The sequence below is a fragment of the Phyllobates terribilis genome, unplaced genomic scaffold, assembly GCF_046119375.1.
Source record: "Phyllobates terribilis strain yellow unplaced genomic scaffold, ASM4611937v1 Scaffold_3__8_contigs__length_932513732, whole genome shotgun sequence".
Classification (NCBI taxonomy): Eukaryota; Metazoa; Chordata; class Amphibia; order Anura; family Dendrobatidae; genus Phyllobates; species Phyllobates terribilis.
The window spans coordinates 351,173,414-351,196,370 of NW_027362763.1; the positions used below are offsets into that span (position 1 = coordinate 351,173,414).

At 47.3% G+C, this 22,957-nt stretch overlaps 1 protein-coding gene across 4 annotated transcripts in view; it reads right to left on the reverse strand.

The window, feature by feature from the left end:
* The window catches only part of CHRND (cholinergic receptor nicotinic delta subunit), a 63,973-nt gene extending 59,361 nt beyond the window's left edge, over positions 1 to 4,612 (reverse strand). For all 4 annotated transcript variants that reach the window (XM_073675249.1, XM_073675247.1, XM_073675248.1 and 1 more), the window contains exons 1-2: positions 4,443 to 4,612; positions 159 to 307 (exon numbers count right to left, since the gene is read on the reverse strand). In XM_073675249.1, the coding sequence (XP_073531350.1) occupies positions 159 to 307; positions 4,443 to 4,494 (201 nt within the window). In that variant the 5' untranslated portion in view covers positions 4,495 to 4,612. The remainder of the gene's footprint in view (positions 1 to 158; positions 308 to 4,442) is intronic.
* Positions 4,613 to 22,957: the final 18,345 nt, after the last annotated feature.

Genomic DNA, 22,957 nt, shown 5'->3' on the forward strand with positions numbered 1-22,957 from the left:
TGGATAAAAATAATATGGTCAAAATACTCAGTTGTCTAATATATGTGCACACAGTGTATATTGGGTTATGGAGGTTCTGTAGTTATTATAAAATCAGTGACTAAACCAAGGATTGTTGGTCACAAATGGTGCTACCATGACACCACATTCAGACTTACAAGGGAGATAAGATTGGAGAGAGTCAACGCAATGTATATATCAACTGTCTCATCAGGACTGTTCACTGGCCGGAGATCATTCCTGTAGCCTTTCTCCTGAAACAGGTGTCTGAGCAAATGTCCTTCTTCACTTTCTGATGTAGTATTCACTGTAGATAGATCAATGGCAGATGTTACACTTTATTCTCTAACATCAGAATAACATAAACACACACAGACACACACACACAACACACACATGCACACACACACATACGTGAGTACACACACAGGCACACATACACCACATACAAATATGTATACACACACAGACACACATACAGCACACACGTGCGCCCACATATACATGTGCGTACACACACGGTGTCACGGGTTTACTGTGACAGAGAGGAGCCAGAAGACCGCTCTGTCTGATTTCTCATACTCCTGCATGTAGCATCGGCGTCCCTGCCTCCTGCTAGGCAGGGACGCCGTTCCCCTCACCTCTCCGCTCCGTGCCCGGCATCTTCCTCCCGCTCTGCTGGCAGCGCGAGCTACTTCCCGGCCTCTGTGCTTAGGGCGCGCGCGCGCTCCCTCTCCCTTAAAGGGGCCGCGTGCGCCGTCCTAAGGAGTCCCCGGCCAATGGCCGGAGGACCTCACCATATATAAGGCACCTCCTCCAAAATGGAGGTGCCCGAGCAATGTTGTTGCAAAGCCTTTCAACTCTGCTTCAGCCCTCAGGTCCCGTTACCAGTTACCTGCCAGTCACCTGCCAGATTCCTGCTTGATACCTGCCTGATACCTGCCTGATATCTGCTTACCTGCTTGCTATCCTGTGGTCCGACAGTCTGCCTACCAGCACCTGCCAGTCTATCTATGGATCAGTCCGCCTGCGGACCAGGAAGTACCTGCCAGATACCTGCCTGATACCTGCCTGCCTGTCCAGAGACTCTTACTCGCTCACCTGCTACCTGCCTGCTAGCCTACCTGGAGGCTTAGCCGTCACTTGCTGTGACCACCTGCCTGTCCAGAGACTCTTACTCGCTCACCTGGGAGCGCTTACCTGCTACCTACCTGCTAGCCTACCTGGAGGCTTAGCCGTCACTTTCTGTGACCACCAAACTGTCTAGAGACTCTTGCCCGCTCACCTGGGAGCGCTCACCTGCTACCTGCCTGCTAGCCTATCTGAAGGCCCTGCCGTCACTTGCCGTGACCACCTGCCTGTCCAGAGACTCTTACCTGCTCACCTGGGAGCGCTCACCTGCTACCTGCCTGCTAGCCTATCTAGAGACTCTTCCCTGCTGTCACTTGCCGTGACCACCTGCCCGTCTAGAGACTCTTTCCCTGCTGTCACTTGCCGTGACTACCTGCCCGTCTAGAGACTCTTACCCTGCTGTCACTTGCCGTGACCATCCGCCTGTCAAGAGACTGTCCCCGTCACTTGCCGTGATTTCCTGCCCCTTCTACCCAGAGACTGTCCCTGTCACTTGCCGTGACTACCTGCCCGTCTTCCCTGGGAGCCACCCGCTTCCTTACAAGGACTGCCCCTTTGTATAGTTGCTCAGAGGTTCCACCTCCCGGACCCGTTACACTGCACTGTTTAGAAGCACTTCACCTTCATATTAAACAGCACAGGTTTCTTCTGGCAGTGCAAGGGTTAATATGTTCAGTTGAGAACTCCTGGGAGCTTTCCTGCTTTGATGCTCTCAGCTGTTCAGTGTTGGCCACTCCCCTATCCTATATATACTTGCCTCTGGCAAGCAGGCATTGCCAGAGTTAGCTTCATGTTGCATGGTTCAGGAGCTGGAGCAGTTATGTTGTTTGAGGAGGCGTTTGGTGTACTTATCTAAAGACTGGTGCCTGGTTTTGGTTGTTTACTAATCCTCTCCTTCTTCTGGTTTGGTTTTTTCCTTCCTTCACTCCCCAGTATTTCACTCTGTTTGTGAGTTCATATTTTGTGAGTGTTTTTTTCCTTTATCCCTGTACATATTCCCTTGTTAGTCTGGTTGGTGTATTTCCATACACTACTACTTCTCTCTTCCTTGGGTGGGTGTAGGGAACAGAATAAGGGTGGAGCCCAGCAAGGTGTGTGGCCCCATCATCTTTACCATTAGAAGTAATTCGGGGAGCAGGGATTACTAGGGCCCCATAGTGTTAGGGAGAGAGAAGGAGCCCATAGCCTGGGATATCCAACAACAGAGTCGTGACACACAGGTGTAGCACCCTGTAGCATCCCGGGTAAGGATGGAGTGTGGAACTGGGCTCAGATAGCTGCATGCACCACACTCACCCCATTTCCGGGGACAGATCAACGGTACTCCCACCAGATAGATGTGCAGGTACGACAGCGTCTGTCCCTGGCTGGAGTGGGGAGGGGGGAGGAACATCCCAGTGGTGTAGGAGCAGAGAGGGGAGGGACTCTGGGCATAGGTAGGAGCCCATTGGTTGCTTGTCACCTGGGCTCGGGTGTCAGAGGGAGTATATAAGGTGGGCACCATCTTAGGACAGGGTCTTTTGGGTCTGTTCTGTGCAGAGAGGAGCTCAGCCAGAGAGGGCTGACAGGGAGCTGTGGCTCAGTCTGGGCCCAGCTCCAGAGTCAGGCCTGGAGTGGAGGCCTGAAGCTGAGAGAGGGAGAGAGAGAGAAGTCAGAGGAAGAAGGAACAGAAACACCAGGAAAGGCCCCGAGACGCAAGAGAGAGGGAACCCTGAGATCCCACGAAATAACGGGTGAAGGGTTGGCAGAACAGGGTGCCGGATTCCAAACTGGTGGAGGCCAATTATCCTTAGCCAGGAACCGGAGGTCGTGGACAAGTTTTGGCGCGACCCCTCGCCATATCTACCAGGAAGGCATACCATATAGGGTCAGGGAAACCGGGAAAGGTTTCACCACCAGAAGGCCCGAGGGAGCTGGACAAAGGTGTATCCCTGGTGGGGACGGCCAGTAGAAAGGAAGAGAGGGGAGCTCAGGACCACGCTCTGGAACTGCCTGGGAGTTGGCCGAGTCCCGCACCTGGTGGACGCAGCACGGCTCGGGTGGTCCTAGCTGTATACAAGGGACCTGATAAAGAACTGTGAGTAAAGCTGTGAAAACTGCAATTGCACGTCTCTGAGCTTCCTTGTCACACCACCACTACCACTATCAGCTTTTCCTGCTTCATCAGCTGCCCTGAGGCTATACCCCTCCCGTTGGGGGTTATACCATCCACGCTGCACATCCGTACCACCGGCCTCAGCGGACTGCCCTGCAGCGGCGGCTTCATAGCCGCATCCAACGGGTGGCGTAGTCGGACACTAATACCATCATATCAATAACGCCACTTAGTTTGACACCCTGGGCACGGACCGGGTCACCGCCACGAGGACTACTACCCCTATCGGATCCGGCTCCGGGTATCCCCCGCGTGCACAACGCTACACAACATGGCCCAGGGGGCGCGTCACAGGCACATATAAATTACATTAATGAGGGCACACACACATACCCCACAAACACATGCTCCTACACACATATCGCACACATACCACAAACGCCACACATCACACACACAGGGGTGTATAGACACACCACACCACACACATACACACTGCATTTGTGGTATATCTATGTATTATACTCACAACCAAGTCTACATGAACGTTTACCAGAAGAAGTAGGCCATCTATCTATCTATCTATCTATCTATCTATCTATCTATCTATCTATCTATCTATCTATCTATCTATCTCTCTATCTATCTATCTATCTATCTATCTATCAATCTATCTATCTCTGTATCTATCTCTCTATCTATCTATCTATCTATCTATCTATCTATCTATCTATCTATCTAATCTTTGCATTAGATTGCCTCACTGTTTTCTCCAAGGTCTGAAGAAGTTGTGCATTACCCACTGGGGTGACTAATATCTAGTCATAGTACAAGGTTGTACTAAGAGACAGGCAGTAGCTCTTTTAGAAAACGTCTAGCATTTATATTTAACACATTCATTTCCAGATTATCCAGCATTATTGTATTTCTAATGAGTAAAGCATGACTGACCCACACATACGAGTGATAAAAGAATTAGGTGTTTAACATAAATGCCTATTCATGGTAATGGTGAATCTTCATTCTAGCTGCGTAACATAAAACACACAAAAAATGTATGAAACCAAAGTGGTAATTTTACTTCACAAAATGTGGCTGTTAATAGTGGATATTATTGTAACATTTATGAAAATACAGTGATGGCACCAATGCAAAGTAATTTGTATAGGAAATATCACTAAATACGCAGGCTGAATAAAAAGCATTAGACGCTTACCTGGAAAGTAGTGGGTTAAACTCACTAAGAATATAACCCATAACCATGCCATAATTCCTAATTCCACTGCTATTCTTTTGGTAGTTTCTCGCTTTTGCTGCCCTTCCTCCACATAACGGACTATGGAAAGGAAATGTGACCCAGCGATGTAGACAGACAGGGGCAGGTGCAAGACACTAGAAAATAAGTGACATACCAGTAATACACGGGAAAAAGAATGAGAGAGACCGGACCGCAAGCTGGACATAAGGGCGAATCACTCCAGATCGTAGACTATACGCTACTCTTTACTTATACTCTCTATAAAAACTGGAAAAAAATAAAAACTTTATCCTAGTCACATTTGCACATAAATATTTCCAGAGAGAGGAAATTAGACTAATATATAAAAAAATGTACAAAATGTTTTTAAGTGGTTTAAAAAATGTAAAAAAAAATCCTATTTTTCCAAATAAAAAGTCTTTTAATCTAATAAACAGCAAACACGCCCCCCAAAAATATCTGGTATCTGGCATTTGTAACAACCAGTAAAATAAAACTATATATTTATCCTACATTATGAATGCTGAAAAAAAATATAAAAAAAAGTACGTCAGTATTGATACTTTTTTTTCCATCTAGTCTAGGATAAAATGAAATAAAAAATTAGCAAAGCATCATATGTATCCCACAATACCAATAAAAACTACATCTCATTCCAAAAAAACCCCTCACCCTCAACCCTCAGGCAGAGAAATGAGTTTTGGCTTGTAGAATATAATGCACAATCTAGCAAAAAAATAAGGTTATCGAATATGATACTGAATTGAAATATATGGTAGCAAAATATCATTTAAAATGTAACTTTTATTTATTTTATATTTTATTACAAAAACTAAAGTGCATATGCTCACATATATAATAGAAAAAAACAAAAATGAGCTATTCACTCTATTTCTCAACTCTCCGCATACAGGATGGTCCGTGTAGGAAACTTCAATGGTACCTTAAATTGTACGGCTTATATTTAGCCTAAAGATAAATGTCCATCAGACTATATGTACATTTTAAATTGTACTTTGCTGTCATCTACTGGTCAATGGATTCCTATGAAAGTTTGGTGATTCATTTCCTCACAAGCTCCATTGCTCCCATTTTGGAAAAAACATTTAAAAAATTGCACATATTTGGTAACGCAGCTTCACTAACGATCCATGCTGTAAAAGCATTTCATTATTTATGTTGTATGGGGAATGCTAAAAAAAAATGTAAAAAGTCGCGTTCAGCTCAAATAAAACATAGTCATTACGCAAAAACAAGCCCTCTGTAAAAAAAAAAATTAAAAAGTTATAGCTTATAGTTATGACTCTATTTGTTGTAAAAAGAGATTTTTTGAATCATAAATGGTAAGATAGAAAAAAATATAGAAAATGGAGTATCTCCATAATCACATTGAATTGCACAAGTGTTATGAGCCCAAACATGGTACCAGTAAAAAACACACTTTATCCTGCAAAATACAAGCACTAAAGTGTAAAACAATGACGGCCAACAAAATCGTTTTATTTTATTTTTTCTTTGTAAGTGTATTTCTGTGAAAAAGGATTGGTAAATCATAACAGTAAACTATATAAATTTGGTAACATCATAATTGTAATGATTGTATAGACACGAAGAATAAAGAAAATGTGTCAATTATCTTGAACGTCGGTAAATGGTGTTTAAAATAATATATATACCGTATATATTAAAGAATTAATTTTTTTTTTTGCTTATTCCACCTCCCAAGAAGTGTATTTAAGGCTATGTGCCCACGATGCAGAAATGCTGCATATTTTTTCTGCATCTCCCTGCGGATTTTACATACGTTTTTCCTGCCAGGTAGAAGCGTTCTTCACATGCATTTCCGCGGGTTGACAAGCGCTTTCCAAGGGATTTTAGAATCATTTGGAAAGTGCTTGACAACTTGTTCACACTATATAAATCCATGTAACCGGCATGTGACCAAGTAATAGTTAAAGAAAAGAATAAGACCGGTAAAAAATAAAGATTACACTTACCTTCTGATGGCCCCTGGTCTTATCTCCGCTGCATCCGGTCTCTTGTACGTCTCGCTGTAGTGTGAAAGGACCTTTCATGTGACAGGTTACGCGACAGCTGACGTCAGCGGTCGCGTAACCTGTCACATGACTAAATGACGTCATGGAAGGTCCTTTTAGACCATCGTGAGCTGCCCAACACACCGGACGCATCATAGAGGAGACCGGGGGCCATCAGAAGGTAAGTATACCACATGTGGATTTTCATTTTTTCATTGGGGGCAATGGGGCACGTATTAACAAGCGTTTTTTAAGCGTTTTCGCTGCGGGAATTCGAAAACTCATAGTGGGCACGCAGCCTAAAAATCATCAAAAAGGTGTGAACACCACATAATAATAGTACATCTTACCATGAAAAAATAAGTTCTCATACAGTTCTGTTGACTGAAAACTGTTAAGCTTCACTCACACGAGCGTAAAACACCGCCGAGTGCTATCTGATGTTATTTTATAGGGCAGTGCAGATCAATAATGATTTTCTCATGCCAATTCGGCATGAGAAAACAATCGATTGGCAGCGAGACTCGGCTCCCATGCACCCATACAAGTCTATGGGTGCGTATGAAACATCAGACTGCACTCGGATGTCATCCGAGTGCAGTCCGATATACGCTGAGACAGGGAATGGAGGAGATGGAGAAACTACTTTCTCCGTCCCCTCCGCAGCTGTGCTGTGATTCTCTCATGTGAGAGGATTGGAGCACAGAGCACTGACACTCGGCTCATGGTCGCAGAAGAGCAGGAGCCGAGGGTCATTAGCTTATCATATCAGATGCTCTCGCATCAAATGCTATACGCTAGTGTGATTCCAGCCTTAAACTTTTGGCTCTCAGAATATGGAGACACAACAACAAATGTTTTATTTTTTTTTTTCAGATTATTTAATGTACAAAAAGAATAAAAGATGAATAAAACTATAAACATCTGGTATTGCGCTATAGCTGGCCGCTCACAGGCATCAAGCGACCCCTGGCTGATGTCACGTCAAGTGAGGTGTGACATCAGTGACGGGGTCCCCACAGTGGATGATGGCCTGTGGGCGGAGTTACCCCACACGTCACACCCAGCATCCACCACACGCTTTCCCAATGATTGCAGGAGAGGGAAAGTACGCGGTGGATGCTGGGTGTGACGCGTGGGGTAACCTGCCCACAGCCCATCACTCTCTGTGGAGCGCAGCACTGAGTCACGCCCAGCTGCAGCCGGGGGTCACATGATGCCTGTGAGCAGCCACCTATAGCGCCGCTCACAGGCAATACATGCAACTAAAGGTAATTACTAGTGTTGAGCGAGTATGTTCTGTCCGAGTATGCTCAGGCAAGCACTGAGTATTTACAGCTGCTCGGTGATATGTTTGAATCGCTCCCGTGTGCATGATTTGCAACTGACAGCTTTAATACATGTGAGGAATGTGTAAGAAATAGACATTCCTCACATGTAATAAAACTGTCAAACAGTCGCAAATCAGGCACATGGGAGCGATTCAACCATATCACCGAGCAGCTGTAACTACTCAGTGCTTGCCTGAGCATACTCGGCGAAAGGGTTAATAGAACATACTCGCTCAACACTAGTAATTACAAAAACACTTATGGGAACTTGCTAAATACATTGGGGCAATTGAAAAAAGTACTGGACAACTTCTTTAAGCCCTCATACGGTTACATCAAAGGAGAGGTAAAAATGTTACAGCACTTGGTCCTGAAGACCCAAAATAGGTCAGTCCTGAAGGAGTTAAGGCCACATCAGACCAGGTACTTAAAGAGGACTTGTCACCAGGTCATAAGTCGCCAGATTTTATTCTCATTTTATTCCCGTTTTCCAGATATGGGCCTTTTTATTTTGTGATCATTTTATAGTCTTTACTAAGGGGACATTGCTCCCAGGGTAATAATGCAGAGCAGGCTAAAGACAAGGCTCTAGAGAATCTTGTGAGCCTCACACCCTAGGTAAAGACCATAAAAATTAGCACTAAATAAAAAGGCCCATATCTCTGGATCTATATGGGGGATTTGAAAAAGAAAAAAAACACCATACTCAGGAGAGAAGCGGGAATAAAATAAGAACAAAAACTGGCCACTTTTGACCTGGTAACAGGTCCTCTTTAAGGGGCTTATTTGCATTCTTTGATACACGTTTAACATGGCAGATAAACTCTATAGGAACAATTTGCTTTGTCTCTTTACTCATAGTCAATTACACTTCCCCTTTTTCTTATTACAGATTTCCTCTCTATATTTTATCTCATACTATCTACAATTATGCCAAACATTGGGATGATTACGGTGATTAACAACAACCGAGTCCCCAGGAGAGCTGTGCTGGAAATACACAGATACAAAGAAATGGGCAGAACGGTACTTTATAACACCTGCATCCTTACATAGAATATATACAAGCCCTCTGATTAGAGATAACTGCCCAGAAGTATACCACTGCCTGAGCTGGAGAATGACACAGTTTGACTGTTACTCAGCTTATTTTCATGTTTCCTGCGTCAGTGCCAATCCAGCTTTGAGTCAGGCTACTCAGTCAAGAAAATTGGGTTGTTATCTAGACATATATATGTAGCACCCTGAGGACTCGGCTGCTACAGGGGTATTGCACCTCACCCAGAGGTGTGGTATTCCACTCCCGGGTAAGGATGGAGTGTGGGACTGAGCTCAGATAGCTGCATGCACTACACTCATCCCATTTCCGGGGGACAGAACTACGGTACTCCCACCAGTTAGATGTGCAGGTACGACAGCGTCTGTCCCTGGCTGGAGTGGGAGGGGGGGGGGAACATCCCAGTAGTGTAGGGGCAGATAGGGGAGGGGCTCTGGGCATAGAGGTAGGAGCCCATTGGGTGCTAGTCACCTGGGCTCACACATAGAGGGAGTATATATGGTGGGCACCATCTAGAGATAGAGTCAGTCTGTCAGGAGAGTTCTGAGGAGGAGTTCAGCCAGGAAGGCTGACAGGGAGCTGTGGCTCCGGCTGGGCCCAGCTCCAGGGCCAGGCCTGAAGCAGAGAGGAAGAGGAAGAAAGGCCCAGAGGCATAAGACCAAGAGGGAACCCTGAGATCCCACGAGTGAGCTAAAAAGGGTGAAGGGTTGGCAGAAGAGGGCACCGGATCCCAAACTGACGGAGGCAAAACATCCTTAATCAGGAACCGGAGGTCGTGGTCAAGTTTTGCCACGACCCTCACCACATTCACCAGGAAGGTACACCACGAGTAGGGTCAGGAAAGCCTTAAAAGGTTTTACCATATAGAGGCCCAAGGGAACCGGACAAAGGTGGATCCCTGGTGGGGATGGCCGGAGAGAGAGAGAGAGAAGGGAGCTCAGGACCACGTTCCGGAATTGCCTGGGGGTTGGCCGAGTCCCGCACCTGGTGGACGCAGCACGGCTCGGGTGGTCACTCCCGGCCAAAGTGACTGAAGCAACACCAGTGAGTAAAAACCCTGAAACTGCATCCCACGTCTCTGTGCCTCCTTACCGCACCATCACAACCCCCATCATCTCCACCTGCTGCCCTGAGGCCATACCCCTCCCGTTGGGGGTTATACCATCCCCGCTGCACCATCCTTCCACCGGCCTCAGCGGTCTGCTCTGCAGCGGCAGCTCCAAAGCTGCATTCAACGGGTGGCGTAGTCATCCAACATCTACTGCTAATAGACTCGCCACTTAGTTTGACTCCCTGGGCACGGACCGGGTCACCGCCACGAGACTACTACCCCCATCTGATCCGGCTCCGGGTAAGCCCCCGTGCGCGCGATGCCGCACGACACAGAAGGCCCAGGGGCGCGTCAACTTTGGCGTAGTCGGCAGGATCACGTGCCCGCCACCACCGGGTACTGCGTGCCTGAAGAAAAGTTCACAGTTACCGTAAGAAGAGGTCTCCCGCCAATTCCAGAGGGTCCCCGCCATCGGACGCCATCTCGGATCGTTTCCCGCCGTTTGCCCGCCATCTGCAGCCTTTTCCCGCCATCCACGGAGTTTCCCGCCATTAGGAGATGATTCCCGCCATCTGAGATGATTTCCCGCCCTGGCAGAGCGGACGCCATTATGGGCGTGCCAGAGGGTGGCAAGAGGCCATCTCCCATCGTGGGCCTGGTCCCAGAGGAGCGCCAAAAGCAAAGACCGCCCCCACCAGCAGAGACTGCAATGATAGAGATGTCCATCAGAGTGGGGGGTCTGCCCCTGGAACTGACAATCACCAAGTTGCCCCAGGACCGCCCTCAGTATGGGCGGATCAAGAACAAAAGAGAGAGGATGGGTGCAGCCTGGAGGAGTCTGGAGAGATCGCACCCGGAGATGGAGGGAGAGTCAGGCAGCACCGACCCTGTGGTCAGGAGCCTGTTGCAGGCCGCCACCCCCGAAGGCCTGGTGGAGATCCTGGCACAGCTCCCCCGAGATCGGGAGCATGCACAGACTGCACTGGAGGGCTTGGCTCGGAAGATGGCCCGAGTGCAGCAAGAAGTGCTGGCCGAGTGGAGCAAAGAAATAGCCCTGCAAGCTGGAACCCGCCAGCAAAGGCCGCCACCCGCAACGAGGAGCACGCCTGCCCCTGAAGATGGTGCAGGAGGGACGAAGGCCGGAGACGACGCCGTGGAAGGAGCTGAAGAGATGGAAGCAGGTAAAGGGGACGTCACCACCCCAAGCCTAGTAGCCGTAAGCCTGCCCCAGCTCCCCGTCGCAGAGCCCGAAATTCCCCTTACCGAGCCCGTTGCTGCACCGTCACCGCTCCAAACTAGGCCTCAAGCGGCAGGAGCCACGGCCGCGCCCTCTGTGACGTCACGCGCCTCAATCCAGAGCGTGGCCAAGCAGGAAACGCCACCGGCCTGGTCGCAGGGCCGAGTACCCCCGGGCGCCGCAGTTCCAACAGCGCCCTCTACCTCCACTAAGCCATCGGCCTGGTCGCAAGATCGAGTACCCCCGGGCGCCGCAGTCTCCACAGCGCCCTTCACCTTCAGGGTGCCGCCAGCCTGGTCGCAAGGCCTGGTGAATCCGGGCGCCGTTGCCACCACCGCGCCCTCGACCTCCAGAGTGCTACCCTTGGGTGAAGACTTGTTCGCCCAGCATACTTGCCCGGATGGGCAACCCTTTGTGTGGCCTCAGGAGTACACCACTCCCCGACTCCAGAAGGAATGGCCTCTGTGTGAGCCCCTGATCCCGGCTCCGGCGCCCGCCAAGATCACCCCACTCCCGTTGGAGGAGGCGCAGTTCGAATGGGACCCCACCGGCGAAAACCTCATCGGCTTCACCCAAGAGACCCGGGCGGCCGCAGCCCAGCGTGCGGAGTGCTGCTGGCAACAACTGGAGGTCTTCGACAGGGAGCGGCGAGAGAGGCGGGTCCGCGAGGAGCGGCTGCAAGTTCAGAGTGCGGAGCAGAAACGTCGGACCCGGCGAAACCCCCGTGCAGCCCACGGTCCCCGCGCCACCGGGACCATAATCAAGTTCCAACTGGAGCACGGTTGGGGCTTTATCCGGGATCACAGAACCCCCGGCGACGTCTTTGTCACCCACAGAGATGTCGAGAGTCATCTGCCGGAGGGACACAGAGGACGTGACCTTTACCCGGGTGACGAGGTCATCTTCACCCGGCATCAGTGTGCTAAGGGACCATATGCTCTTCATGTGCACCGACTGACCGAGGAAGAGCTGCGGTATGAGGAGGATCAAGAGGACCCGGACGGGTTTGAAGATTACCCTCAGAAAGGAGCAGGAGGACGCCGTTACTGAAGTACGGTAAAGCGGAACTGTAAATAGTTACCCGTAAGGGTACAAGAACTGCTGCTAATTAAAATATGGTCCCCGTTGGGACTAGTGAATTGTTCCCGTGTGTCCCTATCCCTAACCAGGCTGAGGACTGTGAGCAGCCATCCCTTTATCCCCACTGGCCGAGGACTGAGAGCGGCCACCCTGTAAATAGTTGCGCTTCTTAAGGCGCCCCCTACCGGTTTTATAAGGAACTGTTTTTGCGACTGTTGCACTTTTACCTGGTCATAAATTGCACCGTGGCCAGAAGATCAAGAGTGTGTTTTATAAGAGAATGTTTTATATGCAAGAGTCTGATATTGAAAGTTAATGTGTTTTATATGTAAGTGCACTTTAAAATTTTTGTATGTTTTATATTGTTTTACTCTTTTACAGCCCGGGGACGTGCTGTGGTTTACCAGGGGGGAATGTAGCACCCTGAGGACTCGGCTGCTACAGGGGTATTGCACCTCAAACCAGAGGTGTGGTATTCCACTCCCGGGTAAGGATGGAATGTGGGACTGAGCTCAGATAGCTGCATGCACTACACTCATCCCATTTCCGGGGGACAGAACTACGGTACTCCCACCAGTTAGATGTGCAGGTACGACAGCGTCTGTCCCTGGCTGGAGTGGGAGGGGGGGAGGAACATCCCAGTAGTGTAGGGGCAGATAGGGGAGGGGCTCTGGGCATAGAGGTAGGAGCCCATTGGGTGCTAGTCACCTGGGCTCACACATAGAGGGAGTATATATGGTGGGCACCATCTAGAGATATAGTCAGTCTGTCAGGAGAGTTCTGAGGAGGAGTTCAGCCAGGAGGGCTGACAGGGAGCTGTGGCTCCGGCTGGGCCCAGCTCCAGGGCCAGGCCTGAAGCAGAGAGGAAGAGGAAGAAAGGCCCAGAGGCATAAGACCAAGAGGGAACCCTGAGATCCCACGAGTGAGCTAAAAAGGGTGAAGGGTTGGCAGAAGAGGGCACCGGATCCCAAACTGACGGAGGCAAAACATCCTTAATCAGGAACCGGAGGTCGTGGTCAAGTTTTGCCACGACCCTCACCACATTCACCAGGAAGGTACACCACGAGTAGGGTCAGGAAAGCCTTAAAAGGTTTTACCATATAGAGGCCCAAGGGAACCGGACAAAGGTGGATCCCTGGTGGGGATGGCCGGAGAGAGAGAGAGAGAAGGGAGCTCAGGACCACGTTCTGGAATTGCCTGGGGGTTGGCCGAGTCCCGCACCTGGTGGACGCAGCACGGCTCGGGTGGTCACTCCCGGCCGAAGTGACTGAAGCAACACCAGTGAGTAAAAACCCTGAAACTGCATCCCACGTCTCTGTGCCTCCTTACCGCACCATCACAACCCCCATCATCTCCACCTGCTGCCCTGAGGCCATACCCCTCCCGTTGGGGGTTATACCATCCCCGCTGCACCATCCTTCCACCGGCCTCAGCGGTCTGCTCTGCAGCGGCAGCTCCAAAGCTGCATTCAACGGGTGGCGTAGTCATCCAACATCTACTGCTAATAGACTCGCCACTTAGTTTGACTCCCTGGGCACGGACCGGGTCACCGCCACGAGACTACTACCCCCATCTGATCCGGCTCCGGGTAAGCCCCCGTGCGCGCGATGCCGCACGACACAGAAGGCCCAGGGGCGCGTCATATACACTGCTCAAGAAAATAAAGGGAACACTTAAACAACACAATGTAACACCAAGTCAATCACACTTCTGTGAAATCTACCTGTCCAGTTATGAAGCAACACTGATTGTGAATCAATTTCTCCTGTTGTTGTGCAAATGGAACAGACAACTGGTAGAAATGATAGGCAATTAGCAAGATACCCCCTATAAAGGAGCGGTTCTGCAGGTGGTGACCACAGACCATTTCTCTGTTCTCATCCTTTTTGGCTGTTGTTTTGGTCATTTTTTCATTTTACCATTGCTCTCACCCCTAGAGGTACAGTAGCGTGAGGCGGTGTCTACAGTACAACCCACAGAAATTGCTCAGGTAGTGCAGTTCATCCAGGATGCGAGCTGTGGCAAGAAGGGTAGCTGTGTCTGTCAGCACAGTGTCCAGAGCATGGAGCAGATACCAGGAGACGTGGAGGGGGCCATAGGAGGGCAACAACCCAGCAGCAGAACCGCTACCTCTGCCTTTGTGCAAGGAGGAACAGGAGGAGCACTGCCAAAGCCCTGCAAAATGGCCTCCAGCAGGCCACAAATGTGCATGTGTCTGCACAAACGGTTAGAAACCGACTCCATGAGGGTGGTATGAGGGCCCGACGTCCACAGATGGGGGTTGTGCTTACAGCCCAACACCATGCAGGACGCTTGGCATTTGCTACAGAACACCAGGATTGGCAAAGTCTCCACTGGCGCCCTGTGCTCTTCACAGATGAAAGCAGGTTCACACTGAGCACATGTGACAGACGTGACAGAGTCTGGAGACGCCGTGAAAGGCGATCTGCTGCCTGCAACAACCTTCAGCATGACCAGTTTGGCAGTGGGTCAGTAATGGTGTGGGTTGGCATTTCTTTGGAGGGCCACACAGCCCTCCATGTGCTCGCCAGAGGTAGCCTGACTGCCATTAGGTACCAAGATGAGATCCTCAGACCCCTTGTGAGACCATATGCTGGTGCGGTTGGCCCTGGGTTCCTCCTAATGCAGGACAATGCCAGACCTCATGTGGCGGGAGTGTGTCAGCATTTCCTGCAAGATGAAGGCATTGAAGCTATGGACTGGCCCGCCCGTTCCCCAGACCTGAATCCGATTGAGCACATCTGGGACATCATGTCTCGCTCCTTCCACCGTCACGTTGCACCAAAGACTGTCCAGGAGTTGGCGGATGCTTTAGTCCAGGTCTGGGAGGAGATCCCACAGGAGACCATCCGCATCCTCATCAGGAGCATGCCCAGGCATTGTAGGGAGGTCATACAGGCACGTGGAGGCCACACTCAATATTGAGCCTCATTTTGACTTGTTTTAAGGACATTACATCAAAGTTGGATCAGCCTGTAGTGTGTTTTTCCACTTTAATTTTGGGGGTGACTCCAAATTCAGGCCTCCATTGGTTAATAAATTTGATTTCCATTCATGATTTTTGTGTGATTTTGTTGTCAGCACATTCAACTTTGCACAGAACAAAGTATTCAATGAGAATATTTCATTCATTCAGATCTAGGATGTGTTATTTGAGTGTTTCCTTTATTTTTTTGAGCAGTGTATATATACAATACAGTGGGGAAAATAAGTATTGGATACACTGCTGATTTTGTAAGTTTTCCCATCTACAAAAAATGGAGAGGTCTGTAATTTTTATCGCAGGTCAGGTACACTTCACCTGTGAGAGACAGAATGTAAAAAAAAAATCCAGGAAATCACATTGCATGATTTTTACATAATTAATTTGCATTTTATTGCATGAAATAAGTATTTGATACAATAGAAAAACAGAACATAATATTTGGTACAGAAACCTTTTTTTTGCAATTACAGAGGTCAAACGTTTCCTGTAGTTGTTGACCAAGTTTGCGCACACTGCAGCAGGGATTTTGGCCCACTCCTCCATACAGATCTTTTCCAGATCTTTCAGGTTTCAGGGCTGTCGCTGAGCAAAATTGCGTTTAAGTTCCCTCCAAAGATTTTCTATTGGGTCCAGGTCTGGAGACTGGCTAGGCCACTCCAGGACCTTGAAATGGTTCTTACAGAGGCACTCCTTAGTTGCCCTGGATGTGTGTTTTAGGTCATTGTCATTCTGGAAGACCCAGCCACGACCCATCTTCAATGCTCTTACTGAGGGAAGGAGGTTGTTGGCCAAAATCTTACGATACATGACCCCATCCATCCTCCCTTCAATACAGTGCAGTCATCCTGTCCCCTTTGCAGAAAAGCACCCCCAAAGTATGATGTTTCCCTCACCGTGCTTCACGGTTTGGACGGTGTTCTTGGGGTTGTACTCTTCTTCCTCAAAACACGGCAGGTGGAATTGATAGCAAAAAGTTCTACTTTGGTCTCATCTGATCACATGACCTTCTCCCATGCCTCCTCTGGATCATCCAGATGGTCATTGGCGAACTTCAAACGGGTCTGGACATGTGCTAGTGACGCGCCCCCTGGGCCATATTCTTTAGGGGGAATACCCGGAGCCGGATCAGATGGGAGTTGTAGTCGCCGAGTGGCTGTGACCCGGTCCGTGCCCAGGGTGTCAAACTCAGTTGTATGTGGCAGTCCTACAGATGTTATTAAGTTCTTAATGTCGACTACGCCACCCGTTGTATTGCGGTCACTAGGGCCGCTGCTGCAGCAGGGTCCGCTGAGGCTGATGGTGTTGGTGCAGCTTTAGATGGTATAACCCCCAACGGGTGGGGTATAGCCTCAGGGGGTCAGGTGCAGAGGATGGGGGTTGTGGTGGTGCAGCATAGATGTTAAGTGAAGACAGAGTCGGGTTGTGCAGTTTAGGGTATTTACTCACTGCTGATGTTCCGGTCACTCCAGCTTCAAGTGACCACCCGAGCCGTGCTGCGTCCACCAGGTCCTGGATTCAGCCAACCCCCAAGCAAGTCCGGAGCGTGACCCTGAGCTCTCCTTCTGTCCTTTCCTCTGGCCGTCCCCACTAGTGATCCACCTAGGTCCAGCTCCCTCGGGCCTTCTGTTGGGAGACCCTTGGCCTTGGGTTCCCTGACCCTCCACGTGGTCTGCCTTCGGGGTGGATGTGGTGGGTGGCCGTGGCAGACGCTGCCCACAGCCTCCGGTCTCTGGCTAGGGTGTGCTTTTGCCCCCACCAGTTTGGGATCCGGTACCCTATTGCCGACTCTTCACCCGGGGATTGAATTTGGGTTCTCAGAGTCCTTTCTTTTCACCCCCTCTGGGTCTCTCTTTCTTCTCCTCTCTCACTCTGGCTCAGGCCGCTCTGCTCCTCTGCTCTCCTTACTGACTCTGACAGACTGACCCTGATCTTTGATGGTGCCCACCTTATATACTCCCTCTATGTGTGAGCTCAGGTGACCAGCACCCAATGAGCTCCTATCTTTACCCAGGCTGCTCCCCCTATCTGCCCCTACACTACTTGGGATGTTCCACCCCCCTCCCACTCCAGCCAGGAACAGACTCGGTCGTACCTGCACATTTCTAAGTGGGAGTACCGTTGGTCTGTTCCCCGGAAATGGGATGTGTGTAGTGCATGCAGCCTACCGAGCTCAGTTCCACACTCCATCCTTACCTGGGAGTGGAATATCACACCTCTGGGTTGAGGTGCAATACCCCTGTAGCAGCCGAATCCTCAGGGTGCTACACTAGCGTGAGAGGGGGACCTTGTGTGCGCTGCAGGATTTTAATCCATGACAGCGTAGTGTGTTACTAATGGTAATGTTTGAGCTGTGGTCCCAGTTCTCTTCAGGTCAGTGACCAGGTCCTCCCATGTAGTTCTGGACTGATTCCTGATCTTTCTCAGAATCATCCTTCCCCCATGAGGTGAGATTTTGCATGGAGCCCCAGACCAAGGAAGGTTGACAGTCATCTTGTTTTTTTTCCATTTAATAATAATTGTGTCAACAGTTGTTGCCTTCTCACCAATCTGCTTGCCTATTGTCCTGTATCCCATCCCAGCCTTGTGCAGGTCTACAATTTTGTCCCTGGTGTCCTTAGACAGCTCTTCGGTCTTGGCCATGGTGGAGAGGCTGGAATGTGATTGATTGTGTGGACAGGTGTCTTTTATACAGGTAACAAGTTGAAACAGGTGCAATTAATACAGGTAATGAGTGCAGAGTAGGAGGGCTTCTTAAAGAAAAACTAACAGGTCTGTGAGAGCCAGAATTCTTGCTGATTGGTAGGTGATCAAACACTTATGTCATGCAATAAAATGGAATGTAATTGTTTAAAAATTATACACGTGATTTTCTGGATTTTTTTAAGTTTCTGTCTCTCACAGTTGAAGTGTACCGACGATACAAAATTACAGACCTCTCCATTTTTTTAGGAGAGAAAACTTGCAAAATCGGCAGTGTATCAAATACTTAACTTCCCCACACAGTGAGCTTAGTCCTGGTACAATATCCATGCATTAAGCTTGGTACTCGTACCATATATATGCAGAAAGCCTGGTTCTGGTACCATATCTATGCAGTAAGCTTGGTTCTGGTACCATATCTTTGTAGTAAGCTTGGTACTGTTACCATATGTATGTGGTAAGCTTTGCGATGTTTCCGTATCTACATAGTAAGCTTGGTTTGGTTACAATATTTTTGCAGTAAAATTGGTACTGGAACAAAATCTATAGAGTAAGCTTGGTTCTGATGCTATACCTTATGTAGTAAGATTTTTTTCAGATACCATATCTCAGCAGTAAGCTTGGGTCTGGTACCACATCTATATATTTTTATATTACATTATCTCAAATGTGCAAGTGGGATACACCTTCAGCATCCTGCGCTTGTGTATAGGGTGTCTGTTATAATTAGCCTGACATTGGCCGGCAGCCTACCTAATGACATAGATCGCGTGGCAGTTCATGAATATGTGTTAGGGATGTGAGCCATGTAATATAAAGAAGGATAAATATCCATGATAAGGTCCATTAATATTGGCAATACTGTATGGACTGTGATGAGGATATAAACTGAGTTACGTCAGGACAGGGACTGTTTCAACTATAGGGACATCTAGGCCGGGGCACATTTAAATATGCTGTAAAAGTGACGTAATATCTTTGAGATCCTTATACAGCATTTGGTTATTTTAAAAAGTAGCAGTGTAAATATTTAGCCATATATATTCAAATAGATAATTATAAAGGAGTGAATATTATCCTATTTCAACATAAGAATAATTGGTTCTAATACAGCAGACATCGCCTAATATTTAAAGAATGTCCGAGTGATGATATAGCCCTGCACTCTGTATAATGAATATAATAATGCTCTCAAGGGCCTTTTTACAGTACACTATTGATTAAGGACACACGGATGATGTTTTTAGGGGTTTTGTACAATAGTTTCGAAATAATAACAATACTAATTTTGCTTATGATCATCTCCTGATGAGTTGCCTCAATTTGTCATGATGAAACACATAGAGACTGTATATTGATATTTGGGGATTATTATGGTCTGGAAATAGGTTTAGTCATAATAGTAGGATATAAAGAGACTGAGGGTTTTTATGCATGTGTGTTTTCTGTGTTTATTAGTCATTTCCTGAATCCTGAGTTTACGATTTTCTATCAGGATTTGTGATTCTTGAGTGCACTTTATGTAGTATGTTTTTATGTATGTGATTGGTCATTTAAAATATTAATAAAGGTATATTTAGTCGTAATCCCTTTTTCAATGAGCGATCCAAGTCCTTCTGGTAATATTCCGTGAATCCCCTCACCCCTGTTACCGTATCTATGCAGTAAGATTGGTTTTGGTACCATATCTATGTATGAAGATTAGTTCTGATACCATATCGATGCAGTAAGTTTGGGTCTGGTACCATATCTTTACGGTAAGTATATTTCTGGTACCATATCTATACAGTAAGCTTGGTACTGTATCTTTTCAGTATGTTTGATTCTGATACCGTAACTTTTCAGTAAGCTTAATGCTGGGACTGTATCAATGTAGTAAACCTTTTCCAATAGCTCAATCAGGTATCAGATATTGCATATGTATGAGTGATCCCATTATGAAAGCAACATCATTTGCAGTCTTGAAGCTTTTATGCAGCAGCCAAAGTCAAAAAGTTCAAGGACAGAGCACTATTCATGTTCCCCTGAATGTGTATGATCAGATCTGCTGATCATGCATAGTCAGATGCATGGGAGGGGGGGGTATACTACTGCCAAGTATATTTGACAGTGCTTACTTGAAGGGAAACAAAAAAGGGAAGATCCATGGTCTACAGCTCTGATTCTGTAAGAAAACAGCCAAGTTTTTCTAATCCTCTACAAACCCATTAAGGTTCGTTTACACAATATTTATTTTTTTATTTAATTTACTTATATAGCGCCAATAATTTCACATCGCTTTACAGACATTATGGGCACTGTCCCCATTGGATCTCACAATCTACATTCCCTATCAGTATGTCTTTGGAGTGTGGGAGGAAACCGGAGAACCTGAAGGAAACCCACGAAAAACACAGGGAGAACATACAAACAATAGGATAATCGACCTTTGTAGTTATTGTTGATTGCAATAAATTTTGTTGCCATGAAAATCATCAATATCTACACTGTTATCGTTAAATATAAATGCCATTCCTAGAGTGGTGCTCTCTTGTTTGGCTGGAAGGACACTTCATGACGACGAAAAAGAGATTCTTCCTTGTCAAAGGATCACTGCATGGGAATGACAGCCGTAATCTTCACTACAGAAATTCTTACTATAGATTCCTGCTTTAAAAATCTTCACTAAGGCTATGTGCCCATGATGCAGAAATGAACCAGAAAATTTCTGCAGCATTTCTGCATCTTCCTGGAAGAAAAAACGCATGCAGATTGTGCATGCGTTTTTTCCTGCAGAATACATGCGGAATACATGCGGATTCACATGTGTTTCCGCATGCAGATTGACAAGCGCTTTCCAGGCGATTAGCATCACTTGGAAAGTGCTTGACAACTAGGTCACACTATATAAATCCCTGCAAACAGCATGGATTTATATAGTGTGACCGTAAAACAATGCTTAAAATAAAGCTATACTCGCCCCCGATGTCACGGCGTGTGCTGCAGCGCTCATTCATGTCTGGTTACTGGCTGCCGGCATATCGCGAGACACAGCGGTGAAGGGCCTGCGGTCACATGACTGTGACGTCACCGAAGGTCCTTCAGTGCTGCCGGCATGCAGAGAGAAGCCGTTGGACAGGTGAATATAAACTTTATTTTTTATTTTATTCTTTTTTTTACAGGTACAATGGTACCCAGATCTGGATGAGAGTCTCCTCTCCTCCAGAACTGGGTACCATCCGCACATAGAGACGCATAAAATCCGATGGTACAAATGTACAGTCGCGCATTCTATGCGTCTCAATGCAAGTCAATGGCGGCGCTTCCGCAAAATTAATGAACATGCTGCGGATTTATGAGCGCTGCAGAAACGCTGCGGAAAAATCCGCAGCATGTGCATTGACATTACGGAATGCCATTGGGGACCATGGGGTGCGGATTACCATGCGTTTTTTATGCGTTTCCGCTGCGGAAATTCCGCAGCATAAACGCATGAAAAACGCATCGTGTGCACGCAGCCTTTATCTGGCTAGAACCTACAGAGGCATCACAGGAAATCCTAAAAGTGGGTTGTTTACCCAGTTGTTGCAAATTCATCATACTAGGGCTACAATAGATCTACAAGCCAAAAATAGGGCAACTCATACAAGTAAAACAATAATGCTGTCATTTGTTTATTTCACTTTATCTTTAAGGAGACTTAATAGCATCAGTGCTACCTACCAGTCTAGAAGACAGCAGACATTTTAAAATGCTCCAGCCCCTAAAATGTCTTCTTCCAGTCTACCACTTCTAGACACCCAATGCGGGACGACACCTACTTTCTTTTCTCCCTGACCTTCAAACTCTCTGAGTGCTATGGTCAGACAGTGTTTGTGATGCAAAAATAGCTGAAAAAGTAATCGGCACTCTGTTTCTATCAGTGCACGAAGAAAAGGCTATGGCCCCAACAAACTAGTCAAAAAATCCCAACATTCACATGTTGATGTTCAAACAATTGTTATAGTTTATTTATCCATATCCATGTACATCATGGACGATGTATCATGTTTGCAATAGGACACAATAGTTAAAGGCTCCGGATGGGCCGAAACACGTCCTGATATTCACAATATAACACGTCAGTATTTGTAAGCCAAAATCTGGAGTGGAACAATCAGAGGAAACGTACAATAGAAACACGTCACCACTTCTGTATTTATCACCCACTCCTGGTTTTAGCTTACAAATACTGAGCTAAAATACTGACCAAATACTGAACGTGTGCACGTGGTCATATCCACAGGTTTGTCTGGTACCTGTAGTCTGACTGTTTTTTAGCCTTGCATACTCCTGACTTTGCTTCTGCTTAAAACAAAAAATAAATAGCACTTAAAAATTAAGTCACACAGAAGAAAATAATAATTGTTTTCTATGAAACCTACTCACCACGTTCCTACATTGTCTACTACTCTCAGCCCTTGCAGTAAAACAGGGCAGGTAGGGTGCATACAACGCACCGCAGATCAGTCATGGACTTGGCCAATCAGGATGTTTATATGACCATGAGATCAGACTGCCAGTCCAGCCTATCAGAGAGCTGGGCGCTTTGTATAATTCTTTTGTGTTATGACTATAGTGCCAGTTATTAGTGATAAAGTCCCAAACCTGAACTAATTATTACAGCGTTTGACCCATTCCAGCCTGTAACCACAATTTCAGATAACAACTTCTACATTGCCTCCCAGTCTTCTCCACCATTATTCTCCCAGTTTAAACTCTGTTTTGCTCTTCATAGCATGCAAGTCTTGACCCTGATTTCTGAAGTTGTTCAGGTTCCACACTCACTTCTAGCTAAAACTCATCACGTTTGGACTGCCCTCCTGGTGACTGCCCCATTAATTTTTATATCTCACTCGCTTCACAATTCTTCTGCAACTAGTTGATGACCATTTAGGGACAAAAGGCCCAATTCCCTGTTGCGAACTTCAGATTCCTGTAAAGGGGTTTATTTAT